The sequence below is a fragment of the Punica granatum genome, chromosome 3 (assembly GCF_007655135.1).
Source record: "Punica granatum isolate Tunisia-2019 chromosome 3, ASM765513v2, whole genome shotgun sequence".
NCBI classification, from domain to species: domain Eukaryota; kingdom Viridiplantae; phylum Streptophyta; class Magnoliopsida; order Myrtales; family Lythraceae; genus Punica; species Punica granatum.
This window is the reverse complement of record NC_045129.1, coordinates 37,373,988-37,390,386: the sequence shown is the minus strand read 5'-3', so window position 1 is coordinate 37,390,386 and position 16,399 is coordinate 37,373,988. Positions and strand designations below refer to the sequence as shown.

The following is a 16,399-nucleotide window of genomic DNA, read 5'->3' as shown; positions in this document are numbered from 1 at the left end:
GGCCCATTAGTAATGCATACGGGCTTTTGATATGGGCCTTGCTTCACTTTTCATTTCTTTTCTTTTCTTTTCTTTTTTAAACTTTTTTGACGATGGAGACCTAAGAGACCGTATAAGGAAATAGAAAATGGAAGTGGATAGTCTTATAATGCGAACCGATTGACTATCAAACGAAAACGTGTGTCACTATACTACCATCCTTTTTCTTTGTTGTTTTTCCTTAAATTGGGATCCAAACATTTTTCTATATGGGCAACATTGAAAAGAATGGGCAAATGAAGGTGATTAAAATATTTATTTCAATGTCTCAATCAACATTTATTGATATGGGCATATAAAGGTGGTTTTTTTCCCTTAATCTATGGGCTTTCGAGTTCAAACAACATTTTTACTCGCAGCCCCGTAAACTACCAACGAGTATGCACGTCCTAACCGAGCGTCAAATCTGTTTATAAGTAGATGTCCATCTCGAACTACTATCTCTCGTTCTGACTGGAGAATTTCCAAACTATAACATGGCCTATGTAAATCCACTTTCAGATGGATATTGTATTTATTTGGTATGAATTTTTCTGAGATTTATTTAAATTACACACAAAAGGGAAAAAAAAATTCCTGGGACAACTATACATGGAAATGACCATTAGAAAGAGCATTTTCTTGAACATTAATAAGAACTTCTAATATGTAAACGGAAAAACAAATTAAGAATATTAATTAGTTTATGATTATAAATTAAGAATATTAATTAGTTTGTGATTCATGACGGAAATTTATATTTATTACTGGATCTTTAATAATATTAGTTAGTTTATGATTATAAAATTAACTCTTTAATAATATTCAACATAACAATGTAACAAAAAATATTATTAAGTTCATCATATTGAGACATTTTGGTTAGTTTACTTCAATATATTACTGATTAAGTCAAACATTTATTATATATATATATCTCTCTCTCTATATATATATATATATATATATTTATAATTAAGTAAAACATTAAAATGGGTCCCTCCGTTTCCCAAGGAATTCACATGTCGCCTCCTCAAATTTCGCTCTCTTTTTTTATTGTTTTACCGTACATATTTGTTTCGTAAATATTTTTAAGGGAGAGAGAAGGACAATAAATTGAAATTGGTGTATCGGTGGGTTCGCTTGGTGGTGGAGTAGGATTTTACTTCATTCTACTTTTCTCATATAGAACCAAATAGATAATAGTATATTGAGAAATTTATTATTAAAAAATTAATTGTAATAATATTTAGGAAAAAGTATATATGAAAATTTATTATTAAATAGGAGAAAAAGAAAAAAATATGTATGTATGTATATATATATATATATAGATGTAAAAGCAAATGCATAATTTATTATTAAAAATTTAGTTATAATAATAATTAGAAAAAAAATATGTGTAAGAATTTATTATTCAATAAAAGAAAAAGATTAAAAAAATAATGATTATATTATTAAATTGAAGGAAGAGCGAAGTGAAGTGGATTAAAATTTCCTTCCAAAACCAAACGACACCTAAAGCACCGTGCTCATTAATGGCATGTCCAGGTTCCATCCTTAGGATAAATAATTGGAATAATTATGCCATATAACCTCACGTTTGAAGGAATTCTTAGTTTTAGATCAAACTTAATTTTTTACCTGAGATATCACAACGTTGACATGTTAGTTTCACATATATCCATGTGCTAATTTCTCATCCAAAATTGACGGAATTGCACACGTGACACGTTAATTTTATAACAAGTGTCGGGATAGATGTGAAATTAACGTGCCACATGTGCAATTCCGTCAATTTTGGACGAAAAATTAGCGTCGGGATAGATGATAAACCAACATGTCAACGTTGGGATATCTCAAGTAAAAAATTAAGTTTGGACTAGAACTAAGAATTCCTTCAAATGTTAGGCTATATGGCGTAATTAATCCTAAATAATTTAGCCATTTTTCCCCTTTCTTTTTTGGCCAATTCTTTTTCCTTTTCTTCCCTTTCAAAACTACCTTATATAAATACGACTACTCTTTCAGTGCATATTTTTTATTTGTTCATATCATACATAACTAATTCGAACCCTTAAATTCTCCTCAATCTAATATGGACCGTCCATTTTTATAAGTTTTAAAATTTCAAAAACACTCCGGAAAAATTACGAGTTGGTTCTTTTGTTATATACACTATGATTTTTGTCAACGATTCTTTTTGTTAGTCTTCAATTCCATCACAAATCCGGATTGATAATGTGGATTTTTATTATTATGCCACATGTAATATTAAATCAAACCAGTTAAGCAAATCGGTTTACAAGAAGCTCAATCAAGCGATTTTCCACTCTCTTAACCTACGGTTTAATCGCAACTAAAGAAGAGGGAGCGAGTGACTGCTAAGTCACAGTGATGCTTCATAAGATTAGCCTTGTACGTAATTGCTCGTGAGTCTATTTGTTCTTAGTTTTCCATTTATTCAATTTTGTTTGACCATCGGTGCGCTCCTCACCTTTCCTCACCTTGCTCAGCATTGCTTCGCATATTAACTATTGATTGCCATTGTCGACTATTGCTGGTGACTTCCCTCGTCAAAAGCTTTTTCAAGATATACCTATTTTAAAGCCTTTTTTGATGTCTTTGTTTTCCTCATAGTGCGCGCATCCTATTCTTGTTTACTTTATAAATTGTCCGAACAAGCTTCACTCGGGTCTTGAAACTAGGCGAGGCTGATTGGACTGATCGAGTTCGTATATGAGGTTCTGGTAGAGTGGCAGGTGGGTGCTACTTATGGTCTTTATCATTAGGCTTGAAGTAGGTTGTGTGCCCGGATTTCTTCTTCTTACTCTTCAATACAGTGAAACAACCCATGTTGTAATGGAAGCTCAAAAACCTTGAAGAAGGTGGTGCCTTTATTTCTCTGTATTTGTACAGAGTGGTGCCTTTATTTTTCTGCATTTGAGCATGGCTAATTTGTAACACTATTGAAAGTTTGTGGGATGAAACTAGTAAAGTAAATAATGAAAATACTTAAAAAAAATTAATGGGCAATCTACTTTTAATGAGAAGATCTAAGAGCTCATATTGGTTTTGTATAATACAAAAAAATCAAAATTATGCACGGTAAATATGGGTGTATATATAATGAGGTCACATTTCGCCCGACTAATTCCCATTGCCTATGTGGATATTCTGCAAAGCCCATATGACAAATCATTCTGGTCATACAAATCGTACAGGATTCTCATTAGGAAGTATTGTCATATATGGATTTTGGATTAATTCGAACTTGAATTTCCATCAAAGTCACACCCATTGACCAACATGCCTATCCTATGGAAATTCTTTCACGCCAAACTTAAATTAATTTGTTTTTACGTTTATGTCATTTTTCTTCGTTCCATATACTTATAATATAAATTTGGATCTTTTCTCCTACGTCCATATATATGCTTTTCAAGAGGAATTGTAGCTAAAATTATATGTTATTAAAATAAATAGTAACAATATTTATGTGTAATATAAATAGATGTGATATATCTGTATATCAAAAATTAATATTTTCAATCTTATAAAATGTAGTTAGACCTCTAACATATATATATATATATATAGATAAATATATATAATATGTAGTTATCTAATCACTATTTTTGAAATTTGGTGTACGCTTTTGCTTTTTTATACTTTTTTATTATATCATTTGATTAAATTTTTATTTCTTTTTTCTTCACGTCTATATGTTCATTAAATTAAGAAGTTACAAAATTAAACTACTTTGTTCATTTTAAAATAAGTCATACAATATTAATTTGTTAATATTTTTCTTTCAAATATTGCTAATATCCTTTTGTACATTTCCATCATGTGAAAATTTTATTATTGACTGAAAAAAAATTTGTAGACCCGCGGCACCATGCGGTCGCCATCGTAATATATATAAGTATGAAATTATCTAAAAAATCGTCACCTATTTTAGTGATACTTTTTGTTAATTCCCCTATCAGTAGAAAAATTCTAATAAATGTGATTGCTTCGGCTCCTATATATTTTTATATATAGATTAAGATATGAAACACAAATGTATAAAATTATTGGGGTATTTACCTAAAATGACTCATGGTTTGTCTGTTTTGTCAAATCTATCATATGCTTTTTTTTGTCAAATTTATTATATGGTTTACTTTTTGCATCAAATCTATCATGGCGTTATCTTTTCCGTTGACATCTAACGGTCGTGCTGACGTGGCGCCTACGTGGCAAGTGTGGCCTACTATCTCTCCAAGTGCCACGTCAGCACGGCCATTAGATGTTGACAGAAAAGATAACGCCGAGATAGATTTGATGCAAAAAGTAAACCATGGGATAGATTTGATAAAAAAAACCATATGATAGATTTGACAAAACGAACAAATCATGGGCCATTTTAGGTAAAAACCCCTAAAATTATTTTAATTATATAAGGTTGGTTACATTTTATAATATATTTGAGTTTACTATCAAAATTAAAAGGACACTTCAATTTATCTGAATTTCTTTACATCTATTAAGAGATGATAGTTACTCCTACAATATATTATTTTTACTTTAAATTAATATCTATGTACTTAGCTTTTTTTCTGTAAATTTTGATAGCTTCTTATTTCATTCATACCATGAACATTTATATAATTTTATTTAGTACCTTTTCAATTTTGGATTATATCTAATATTAACATAGAACTAGTGAAAATTTTTAGATATTCTAAGAGCCTTCTCATAATTCCAATTATATAAGTTTTTTTTATAAGTGTATGTAAGTAATTACTAGTGAAAAGTTTCAGAATATTTCATCCCTAATTATTTAAAATTTAAGAACCCATGTACAAATTACAATATGAGGGACTTCCCATTTTTATCCGATATCAACTAATTCCGAATTCACAAGTCCTTCAAAATCCAAGGCTTCCATGAACTTTCAGCTCAATCCCTCCCTTCTTTTGGGCTTAATAAGAGACATCATACACCAAAGCTTGGAAGTCTTTATTTTATTAATGCTTCAATTGTTTTGACATATGCTTTACATAGATCGTCCGAGTTGGAAAATATATCAAGAGAGGGACAAACTGACGAAGGAATTAAATTGGGTCCAAGGGAAGGTTTTAAACATGCCTCTTTTTTCTGCATTATCATATTTAGAGGAGGAAAAAAAAGTAAATGCACTTTAAATTTATTTCTTGTATAAATTGATATTTTTATTCAAAATTTGTGGAGTTATTATTTAGAGGTTTATGTAATAAATATTTACATTTTTATTTGGTAAGTGAAGATATACGAAGGGCTGTATGATAGGAGTTGAAGATTAGAAATTTAAGATATGTGGCGTTCAATAGCGAATTGTTTTGATCACATATTATAATATTACATGCATACAACTATCAATCCATAATATTTGGGTCTGTTCAATAATATAATATATACATATATATATATGACCTGTTTTGCTATGCTTTCTGTTGGCACAACCCACTCGACTCTGCTACCATAATTAGATATGTTTATCCATTCGAGTCATGCTCGGAACTTGAAAAGGGCCTCGAAAAGTAACCTTACATGCAGGGGGATGTTCCCATTTCCAAGGCAATTGCTCTGTTGGAAACGACGCACTATGTGTGTACCTCATATCTCCACATTCTTTCATACGTTGATGACTCATATAAAATGACGGAAGAAGTGCAGTGCACAATAACACATTCGTTTGACAATTGAGAAATTTCATATTTAATTCTCATAATAGGACTTTTTGAATTATTTTATTATATGTTTTATTTTTTTATATTAGACACACAAGTCTTTATTATAATTGAAAAATTTGTAATATATATATATATATATATCCTGTGTAGACATACTCAAATGTCTACCTAGTTCGTATAAAGGATTATTCAAGATGGCCTGCGTCTAGTGTTAATTAATTTCCGAGACAACATGCGGAATCGACTAGACCAAACTATCTTCAACCCGTACGTACTTTCATAAACATTAAAAGATATACTTACTATATTGTCCTCCCATATTCAACCCGTACGTACTTTCATATACATTAAAAGATGTACTTACTATATTGTCCTCCCATCTTGCCATGAGTGATTAACGTCACGTTTATTGGTTCTTAGGTAGTATTATTCGACAAATTTACATATATATACCATTTTATAATGTAATATTTTTTTTCATATCTACCTCAAAATGGCAGTCGCACATGCCTTCGCTTAGTAACCAAAAGGTTCAAGATTCGATACTCAGTTAAACTACTTATGCCCATTTATTATTAGATATTAGGATTTATGTTTCATTATTAGGTCTATAAGCCTCATCTATAATAATAAAAAAATTACTAGGCCGATTAAGGCAATCCCGACGACATTGCCAAGTAAGAGCGATCCCAATACAGTCGGTGGATCATGACGAAAATGCGAGTCCGACCGGAAAGCTAAAGCACTCACCATCTTAACCAGAAACGATCCCTAGAATGTATCCATTTATAAACAAGAGTGGTTAAGCATATATGCTTTTATTGCTGCTATTCGCAAATGATTCTATGTCGTGTGGGACTGGCTGGCTAGCTAAGCATAGTTCCCGAACAAATTGGTTGGGCTTAAGATAAGGAGAAGAAAACACTTTTGGCTATGAGAAATTTAATAAAGCCCTCATCACTTCACATGATCTTATATATAAATATTCATATATTTTGATATGAAAAAGCTGAATTCAATGCACATTCCCATGAATTTCAGCGCATATCCAATTCAGACAAGAACACACATGTGTGTGGGTGTGGGTGTGGGTGATCTTATCTTATCTCATTATTTGCCTTTTTCCATGACATGAAATGAAAGAAGAAGAAGAAGACGTTGCATCACTCAACAAATCCCAGAATGAAAGGGCCTGCCATGCTCTCTGCAACTATATATTAGCCCTAGCTGGCTCCTCACAAGATCAGACTTGTGCCCAAATGAGGTGGCATAGGGAGGACAAGTTTGAGGTTGCATGTCCCGTCTGGTCGGGCCTTCAAACCCTCAAACATCAGCTGTAAAATATGAAGAAATTATAACACACACACATATTATACACATTAATTAATATTATATGACATGGTACATATATATATAGATACACATCATGTACTTGTGTAGATTTGTAACTTGATACAGTCGAATAGCCTATGTCTTTGGTAAAATTACAATTATGAAGTGGACACCTCCATGCATTCATGAGGGTTAAGTAATTTCTGGGTACAACGTCTCGGACAACAAGCGATGAAGTTGCCAGGAATTAAGCTCAATATTGAGCACACTTGAGCTAATTAATCAATGGTGCAGGGTATGTACAATGCTAACTTGCTTAGGATTAGATTAGATTAATAATCGCGAGAAAACATATAATTTTTTTGGATAAGTAGGGGGAGTTCATGAATTAATTATTCCTAGCATAGTCAAATAATACACACACATGAGTATAGCACGTGAAAAAATCACAAGTCAATAGAATTCTCCAATAACTCTTGGTTTTTAGTAATATGACAAAAAAAATTACAATTGACAAAAATATATTATTTTAATGTGTTTGGTAACATAGTGTCATGTGGTATACACACAATACCTCCTCCGCACATAGGCATGGCCAGAAAAAAAAAAAGAATAATAGTAATAATAATAATAATATACAAACAAAAAAAATGAAAAAAGAAAAAAAGGAAGATTCTTAATGAAGGTTAACTTAAATTAGCTTAGTATTATTTATTATATATAGCCTTTAATCATAAAGTTGTGTTTCTATAGTTTGTAGACAAGTTCGTCTTATATTTAATTAAGTTGTTTGTAACACGGGGAACGGCTCATCCACATGTATCATATAAACTCAATTAATTAGGGCACCAGCAAATAGCCCCGAGCACGAGTGGAGCCTTTCGACTAGATTTTACATGTCCGAATGAGACAAGTGCTTGGACTGCATTGCTAACCACTTAATATTAATAATTCATTTGAATGATACGATTCTTTTTTCTCTACTAAAACCATACGAGCACCCCAAAATAATGTGTTATCTAGGCGTAATCCCCATCAAGATAATTCGAAAAGGACCCACTCCTCTAATCATGAAATCCATCACGAATCTCGCGCTATCCTATAGTATGATCGATTGGTAGACCTCAAGTTCGATCGTGTAGTCATATTGAATTTGCACATATGGGAGCAGAGGTAAAACAAACGTATTAGAGATGGGGACTGGTGAGCCAACCATGGCCACAGAAGATGACTTTTGCAATGCGTGGTGTGTAACTAAAGAAAGCAACAAAACAACCCCAAAGGCAAAGATCTGTCCAAGCTAGCATCATTTATCTAGAAGGGGTCGATCGAATTTGACTTGGCATGGGGCGACAAAACATTAATCTACACTGAAATTAATATATATATATATATGTGGGGGGGGGGGGGGGGGGGGGGGGGGGGGGGGGGGAGGGATATATAGCTAAGTTCGTATGACATATACATGTAAATGTATTCACACACAAATATATATAGAAACACCCAAAAGCTAATATTCCACCTGCCCAATTGCATGGTTCTCTCCCTCTACTTATATCCGGCCGTTTTCTATGAGGTAGGCCCTTCATGAAACTTTGATAATGGGCAGATATCGAACTCATGAGTTATATCGTTATACACCTCTATATCGACCATGCAATTAATTGATTGTTATACATATATAGGGGGTGTTTATAATGGGCGAATCATATGCAAAAAGACATAAAGCAGTATATATACGTATATCTTGTTCTCGTTATTGAAACGGCAAAACTGAATGACTGAAAATACTTTATATTGATTTATGTATAAATCTGCATGCTAGATAATATAGTTTTAACCAAATTTAGCACGGAGATCTGCATTGGCCAACTGCCCTTCAGATTGCCAGAAAATGGTCGTGGTATCGAATTGACCGCACGTACCGGCTCATGTTTACTAGATCTTGATGTAATAGAGTCGTAAAAGAAAAGGACTAGATGTAGATGTAGTTAATGATCTATTGGTATCAATAACATGAGAGACAAATCTAGAGATCTCCAAATTATTAAGTTATGATACGTAAATGCGCTGCTAAAGATTGACAAAATAGCATGCATGCATTAGGAATGGGACGTCATTTAATGGGAACAGTCGACATCGTCCGACTCAAGATGTGGCTGAGGTATCTCTTTTGTGTTGGTGATTGATTGGTGAACAATTTTCAAATGTGTCGTCGACAAAATTAGTTCCATGTGCTCCGCCCTGATTTTCAGTACGCAATGCACGTGTGATAGGGCAGGTACAGTACCCCGTTGGACCACTCACTAGTCACTGGGCCTGAACCTACCTAGCCTGGGGTCGACCATCAATTGATTGTTTTGATCTTATTTCCACGAAGATATATAGATGTTCCGATCGTAACATCTACTTTCCAAGAAGTAACAAAGTCAAAGTGGATTACGTAAATGGTCGATCACTTGGTGGTCCTAATCTACACGAGAAGTATCTTATATATATTACACACACCAAAATATGGTGTAACGGACCAGTAGAGAAATGTTCAATATATGTTCCATATATATGTCTTGATTGTCCACGTGACGGACCAATCAGGATGTCTCGCAGTGGTCCATTATGCTTCACGTGCTACGTACTTACAATGGAGGCACGAGAGTATATAATCGCTGCAAATATACGTTCCTTTTTCTTCTTTGTTTTTTTGGCTCTCTTTCTCTTCGTAAAATAGAAGAATACCCTTTCCTCCTTTCTAAATTGAGGCTTTTCGTCAAGTAAGATCTATAACCTCAGAGAGTTGAACCAACATATAATATTGGCACACATTCATAATTCCTGTCAAGACACATATAGTATGAAACATGTACTCGTCTTTGTCTCCCTATGAAACTTTCTTATTCGCTCATCATCATTCATCAGTTCAATCTTAACTCTGTGCAATCTCTCCTTCCAGAAGACATTCTTCAATTGCCAGCTAGCTAGTTGGCATTTTAATTATTCTATTTTCTTTTATCTTCCAAATTATTAAGAATAAAGATAGAATAACATATAAGCCCTAAACCCTGTGAATAATATATATATATATATATATATCATAAATTTGGATTTATTTTTTTGATAAAAAAAGTTTGGATTTTAGATATATAAAATGAAGCCAAGGAATTGAAGTGATTTTCACTCATATGGCAAATTATTATTATTATTTAGATTAAAGCAATCGAATTTATTATGATTTTCTAACAAGATTTTCACTATCCTACCAGCTAGATAGTGTTGTTAATTTTGATCATTACAAATATATAATATACGTGGCTTCTTTTTAATTTTTAAATAAAATAATTTCTTTTTCTTTTATTTAATGATGCATGCAGACACTTTCAACGGCTATTCGTACTGAATTAGGGTTTCAAAGACTCTCCATCTCCGCCGTGTTAAGTGGAAGCAGGCAGATATTACTGGGCCATCGGTGGTTACCTCTGCAGGTCAAAAGAGTTTATTAAAGAATATTACAATGCCTCTACCGCACCAAAAATAAAGAAAAAAAGAAAAGAAGAATATCACAATGCACTTTTATTTTCTTCCTTTAGAAGAAAAAATACGATAAAATTTAAAAAAAAACAAGAAAAGAAAAAGAAAAGAGTGATAAAAGAGAAAGATGGAATCTGCAAAGTCTGCACCACTATGAAGTAAAAGGCCAACACTTGAGACAATTTTACGTGGAGAGACCTACCAAAGAGGAGACAAAGGGCAAACTATATATAGACATACAAATATATATATATATATATATGCGTGTGTGTAGATCCTCTCTTTAAAGAGTAATATTGCTGGTTAGATTAAATCCTTCTTGACGTTTTGTACATGCTTACATGTTCGCAATTCGATATCCTTGATCTGTTACCTGCTTACTCGCTTGGTTAACACATACCAATGATCACTCCGCCCTGTAACTATTGATCTCTGTAGGCCCGCGATAGTGTTTCGATGTCTCGGATTGCATTGAACACATTTACGTGATGCACGAGGTTGAGTACTATAATTCCAGCCTTCATAGCATTTTAGAAACGCAAGTACCACTTATCCATGCATGTCAATAACTCATAGCAAACATTCACTGACGTAAAGGTAAAATCCCACTAAAAAACGTAGTAAAGTCTCTAAACTATGGAATCCAAGGCTTAGCACCTTTCACTAACGAACCCCAATCATAGCCAACATCAAACCCTCTGTAATTAATTTTATCTTTTTGGAGAACCCATTCAATGACCAAGTCGATACGTATTTCATAATTGGACTGTGTATATATAGCATGAGAGAATATAATACGGACCATAACAAAACTCTATCCGCCACGCAATTGTTTAATTTTCACTTTGTTGATTGGTCATATGAAATAAAAGCGTATCGTAAATATGTAAAATATTTTTTTTTTCGGTGTATACTCTGGAATCCGAAAACTCAATAGATTCCGACTAATTCAATTCGAATTGGATTAGCTCACTAAAGGATAAAGCATTATCAACATTGATTTTTTCCATTCACAATACTCGAATCCGAAATTTTTCTTAAGGAAAACAAACGCTAAACCGCTCAAATCAACTCATGCTGATAAATTTTCGTTTGGTTTTGCAATTGAAATTCAATTCCACTCCACTCCAATCACTATGGACAAATTAGGTAATAATACATGAAAAAATTTATTATTAAAAAATTTATTGTGATAACAATTAGAAAAAAAGTAGATGTAAGAATTTATTATTAAATAAAAAATAAAAAGTAATAATTATGTTCTCAAATTGATGGAAAAATAAAGTGATGTTAAGTGAAGTAAAATTATCTTCCGAAACCAAACCCCACCGTAATATACTTTGTCCCACAATATGATGATAAGCTGGGTAATAATTAAGAGAAGTCCTGCATGTTACTATTCTCTGCCCCCACCCGACACTTCAAAAATTCATAATCAATGAATGCACGAATTTAATCTTTTTGTGGGGGCCGGGCCCATCCATAAGCCTCCAAAAATTCCTTCACCAAACAATTTATTCTAATTCAAACAGTGCAATTAATAATTATAGTTGTTATTATTATTATTATAAAGCAAAACCTTTGCCACTCTCTGAAATCCAATCTTTCGAAGACCCATTAATTAAGTCTTCTCCTACAATCTCACAAGACTTTCCCTTTTCTGATGATGGATCCTTCTTGTGAAATAAGTCTAGGTTTCCTCATAATTGCAAGCATTACCTTTTCACAGTTCTATCATCAATCATCTTTATGTCTAATCAAGTCTTTGCTAGCTATGATCTCCTCCCATATTATTATTGTCCATTTTTTCTTGGGGCAATGGAAATAAGAAAAGTTATCACAGAAAAATATCAACAATTTCGTCATGAGACGAATATCCCTTATACTTATTAGTTAAGACTAATTATGCATTAATTGGACGTCAATTTAGCTCTACCCGTGTGTTCGTCAGGGCCCTGATATGAGGACACCAGGTGGGAGCAAATTCAATTCCGGGCATGGACATGTAAACAAGAAAGTTGGAAGGCGAGATTGAAAAAAACAACATAGATCAAAAGAGGATGTAAAGTAGTGGCACACGTTGTCACTTATTGACTTAGAAGTCGCAAATTCGATACCTAATAGAACTGGTTGTGCCCTTTTATTAGTTATTTATAATTTCTTTTTCATTATATCAGGCTTTAAACCTCTTTTGTAACAACACAGATATCAGCAATTCACTTGGATTTGATATTAAAGAAGATAATTATTGATCGTTTCTTTTAAATAATATCTTGGATTCGAATTTTGTGAATGAAAAAAAATTTTAATATGAGAGCTTTATCTCTTAGTAGATCGACTCGTCTCGAATTAAAATAGCTAAGAGCCATTAAATTTTTGAATATCAAAATATACATCTAAAAAACAAACAACTATATGTGCCACATATCTCTCTACTAGCCTCAAAATTTTTACTCATACAGTAAAAGTTTTTAGTAATAACAGTGATTGCGTTTTACACCAACTTTCATGTTAAACTCGAAACTTGAGAAAAACGATAGCATTTGCAGCATAGAATTTTGCTAACTATTAAAATTTTCCCGTAACTACGATGGGTGGTATGGTAAACCATACTGGTGCGTTTGGTTTTAGAATTAAAGTAACTTTGATTTTGATTGTGGAAAATGACCAATGATTGTATAGTGTGTTGAGTTAAAATTAAAGTTAAAATTTTTTACTTGGGAAATGTGTATTTTTGTTGTGTGGTATGTTGAATTAAAGTTAAAGTTAAATTTTTGTGATTTTAACCGTAAAACCAAACGGAGCATTAATAAATATTCGTTCTAGGTGTGGTCCACTCTTTTTTTTTTTTTCCTGGGTGTAAACATGGTCCCGCTCTTAGTGTATATAACTTCCATTATCTCCACATCGCATAGATTACCCTTGTCACCCACTTCACCTCACTGGCCTTATTATATCACCTACACCCACCCACACTCCACTGGAGAGACATACACCTTAATTCTCCCATCCTATCTTGTAAGTGCAATGTCTGTCACCGGATATTCTAAGCCCGACCGAGGTTACCGGAGAGATGACTCAGGGGAGCTCGACGTGTTTGAGGCTGCCCGGTACTTCTCCGGCTACAATGACATCATCCCGTGTGACTACAACCCAGCAAACCTATCACATAAGATTGCCCGGGATGGAGACATCAGCAGAACCCACTCCAATGGGGAGAATCATTTCCGAACGAATGTTCGGGACCTCTACGCGATGCAGAAGGCCCATGGCCTCGAGCCAAACAAGGAGAAGATCGGCAAGCACGGCCACAGGAAGCAACCGAGTTCGCCAGGCGGGAGGCTGGCGAGTTTCCTCAACTCCTTGTTCAGTCAGTCAGCCTCCAAGAGGAAGAAGAAGTCCACCAAGTCTCTGACCACCCAGTCACTGAAGGATCATGATGACTATGATGCCGATGAAAGCGGCGGGTGGAGGAGGAGGAGGCGGAGCAGCATAAGCCATTTCCGAAGCTCAAGCAACATGCTGATGAATACAACCACCCCCGATGCGAAGTCTTTGTATTCTTCCTCAAGCTCAGGGTTCAGAACTCCTCCTCCGCTGAGCAGGTCCCACAAAGACCCGAGGAGCCTCTCAGACCACAAACAGATTAACCTCAGACCCGCTGCGTTCGGTCAGAACGAGAGGCACGTAAGAGGAGGCGGTGGCAGAGGATCAGGTTTCGGGACTAAATATGGAGAAACAGGTTTGACAGAGACTGGGACCGGGATGAGGGAGTCCAGGAATAGGAAATTCAGCGATGACGACGAAGACAATGACAGCGACTCGAGCTCAGATCTATTTGAACTGCAGATCTACGACTTGGGATACTGCTCAAGCGGGCTGCCTGTATATGAGACGACCCGAATCGAGAGCATTAAGAGAGGACCTACGATGTCAAATGTTGCAGCCTATCCCAGTTAACGGTCGATCTGCTTCGATCTCTGCACTGCCAGTGGTTTATCGCTGATGAAACGCTGATGACTCCAGTTGATGGGTAATCCTTGGTTTTTTGATGGATTTGAGGCGACTCGAATAGTGAGAAGGAATGGATGTAGTAAGTGGATCGCATGGACCGTTTATGTAAATTGGTTTTCTTTCACAATTTATTCACATATTTTTATATCGACCGGACCACACGTTGAGCATATATAGAATATGTGGTTTTTACGGCCTTCTCTTGTTCATGATGTGCTGCCTGGCAAGATCCAGCTTCTTGTGGAATTAATGTCCAGCTTTTGTGAGTGCCTTATTATGTTTAAGTTGTCTGTTACTAATGGGGGGGTTGGGGTCGGTGAATTTTCTGCATTTTCTTTTTAATCTAATATTTTTGCATTTCCTTTGTTCCTTTGGGTGATTTACTACTTCCTTTCTTTTTCTTCTTTTTAAGTGCACTATAATATTTAGAATCCCGATTAATCTAGTCAAATTAGGTCGGTTCACTAAAAGGTAAAACTCTCACGGCATGAATATTCTTCATTCATAAGACTCGAACACGAGACGTTACTTAAGTAAAATAAATGTCGAACCGCTTAAATCAACTCATGTTAATTACTTCTTCCTTTCTTTCATTATTTTTCTCATCAGCTGGCTCGATCTCAGCCGCTTGTTTTGCATCTCAATGGCGTGATCTATTTATATGAACAACTCGATGATATTCTCCGCACAATAATTTCTCTTAGGACGGATAGTAAGTTACCTTATATTAGGGCCTTTTTCCACCTTCTTTTATGAACCTGGACCAGAGTCCATCATGGCACCACAGCACGATGAAAATGATATCGAATGTTCTGAAGGCATGGATGATCTAGTGATCTCAATTGGTCAAATTAAACTATATATGTTGGCAGACCTTGATCCTATATATATAGCTCTATATATACAATGAGCATATTTATTATTTATGATTACAGTTCGAACATCAATTATATATAATCACTTCTTTCTGACTTTGCAAGGAATAATAATTTAAGTCAATTATGCTACCGAAAAATTTAGGTTAAATTAATGATCTAAACGAAGTAAAAGCTGGTAGGCAGCATCTCCTCTAACTCGATTTTACAACATGAAATAAAAACTGAAATAATGATGTTAAAGCGTATACAACACACTTACATAACTTTTTAAAATGTCCTTTTATATTTCTTCATAACTAATATGAATAATAACAAATGTATTCTTAATATTTATAAAATTAATGGCAAACTCATGAACTTTCGCTATATAATCAATTGAAGAGGTGGATTTTCGGACTTCTCTGATGATGTGGCACGCATATTTCCTTCATTTGAATTTCATTGGTGATAAATTGGAAAGGTCAATCAATCGGAGTGTTAAGAACTAAAATGGGATAAATCTCACATCGAAAAAGAAAATTCATAGGTTAATATATAGCTTGGGTACCACTACTTATTAGTTTGAAAATTAGTTCAAATTTTTTTTTGAAAATTTATATAATTTGATATCATAGCCCAAGTTACCCATATACGCGCCCACGCGCGTGTGCGCATTTACACCACCCCAAGCATAGCATGTTCGAGAGCAACTAAGAGTGCGGCTCGTGTAAATCCCCCTTTGCCGAGCACGGAAGAGGAGCCTGGCTCAAGGTCAGTTATTGAGAGCGAGTATTTAAAGGCACGTGATTACGTATAGGTAGAAATAGACCACACATTGCACGTGAAGGTGGATGTTTGGAGTAAAATGAAAAAATCCCACATCGGAAGAAAAAAGGAAAATTCATGAGTTAATATATGGTTTGAGTACTACCA

General features: G+C 34.2%; 1 protein-coding gene across 1 annotated transcript; it reads left to right on the top strand.

Moving 5' to 3' along the window:
- Nucleotides 1-13,503: 13,503 nt before the first annotated feature.
- Nucleotides 13,504-14,893, top strand: LOC116198688 (protein BIG GRAIN 1-like E). Its single transcript, XM_031528914.1, has one exon. It carries the CDS (start codon nucleotides 13,623-13,625, stop codon nucleotides 14,553-14,555), a length of 933 nt encoding a protein of 310 aa, XP_031384774.1. The 5' UTR covers nucleotides 13,504-13,622; the 3' UTR covers nucleotides 14,556-14,893.
- Nucleotides 14,894-16,399: the final 1,506 nt, after the last annotated feature.

Excerpts from the sequence above, each read along its gene's own strand:
- LOC116198688 (XM_031528914.1), top strand. The coding sequence starts at position 13,623 with ATGTCTGTCACCGGATATTCTAAGCCCGACCGAGGTTACCGGAGAGAT.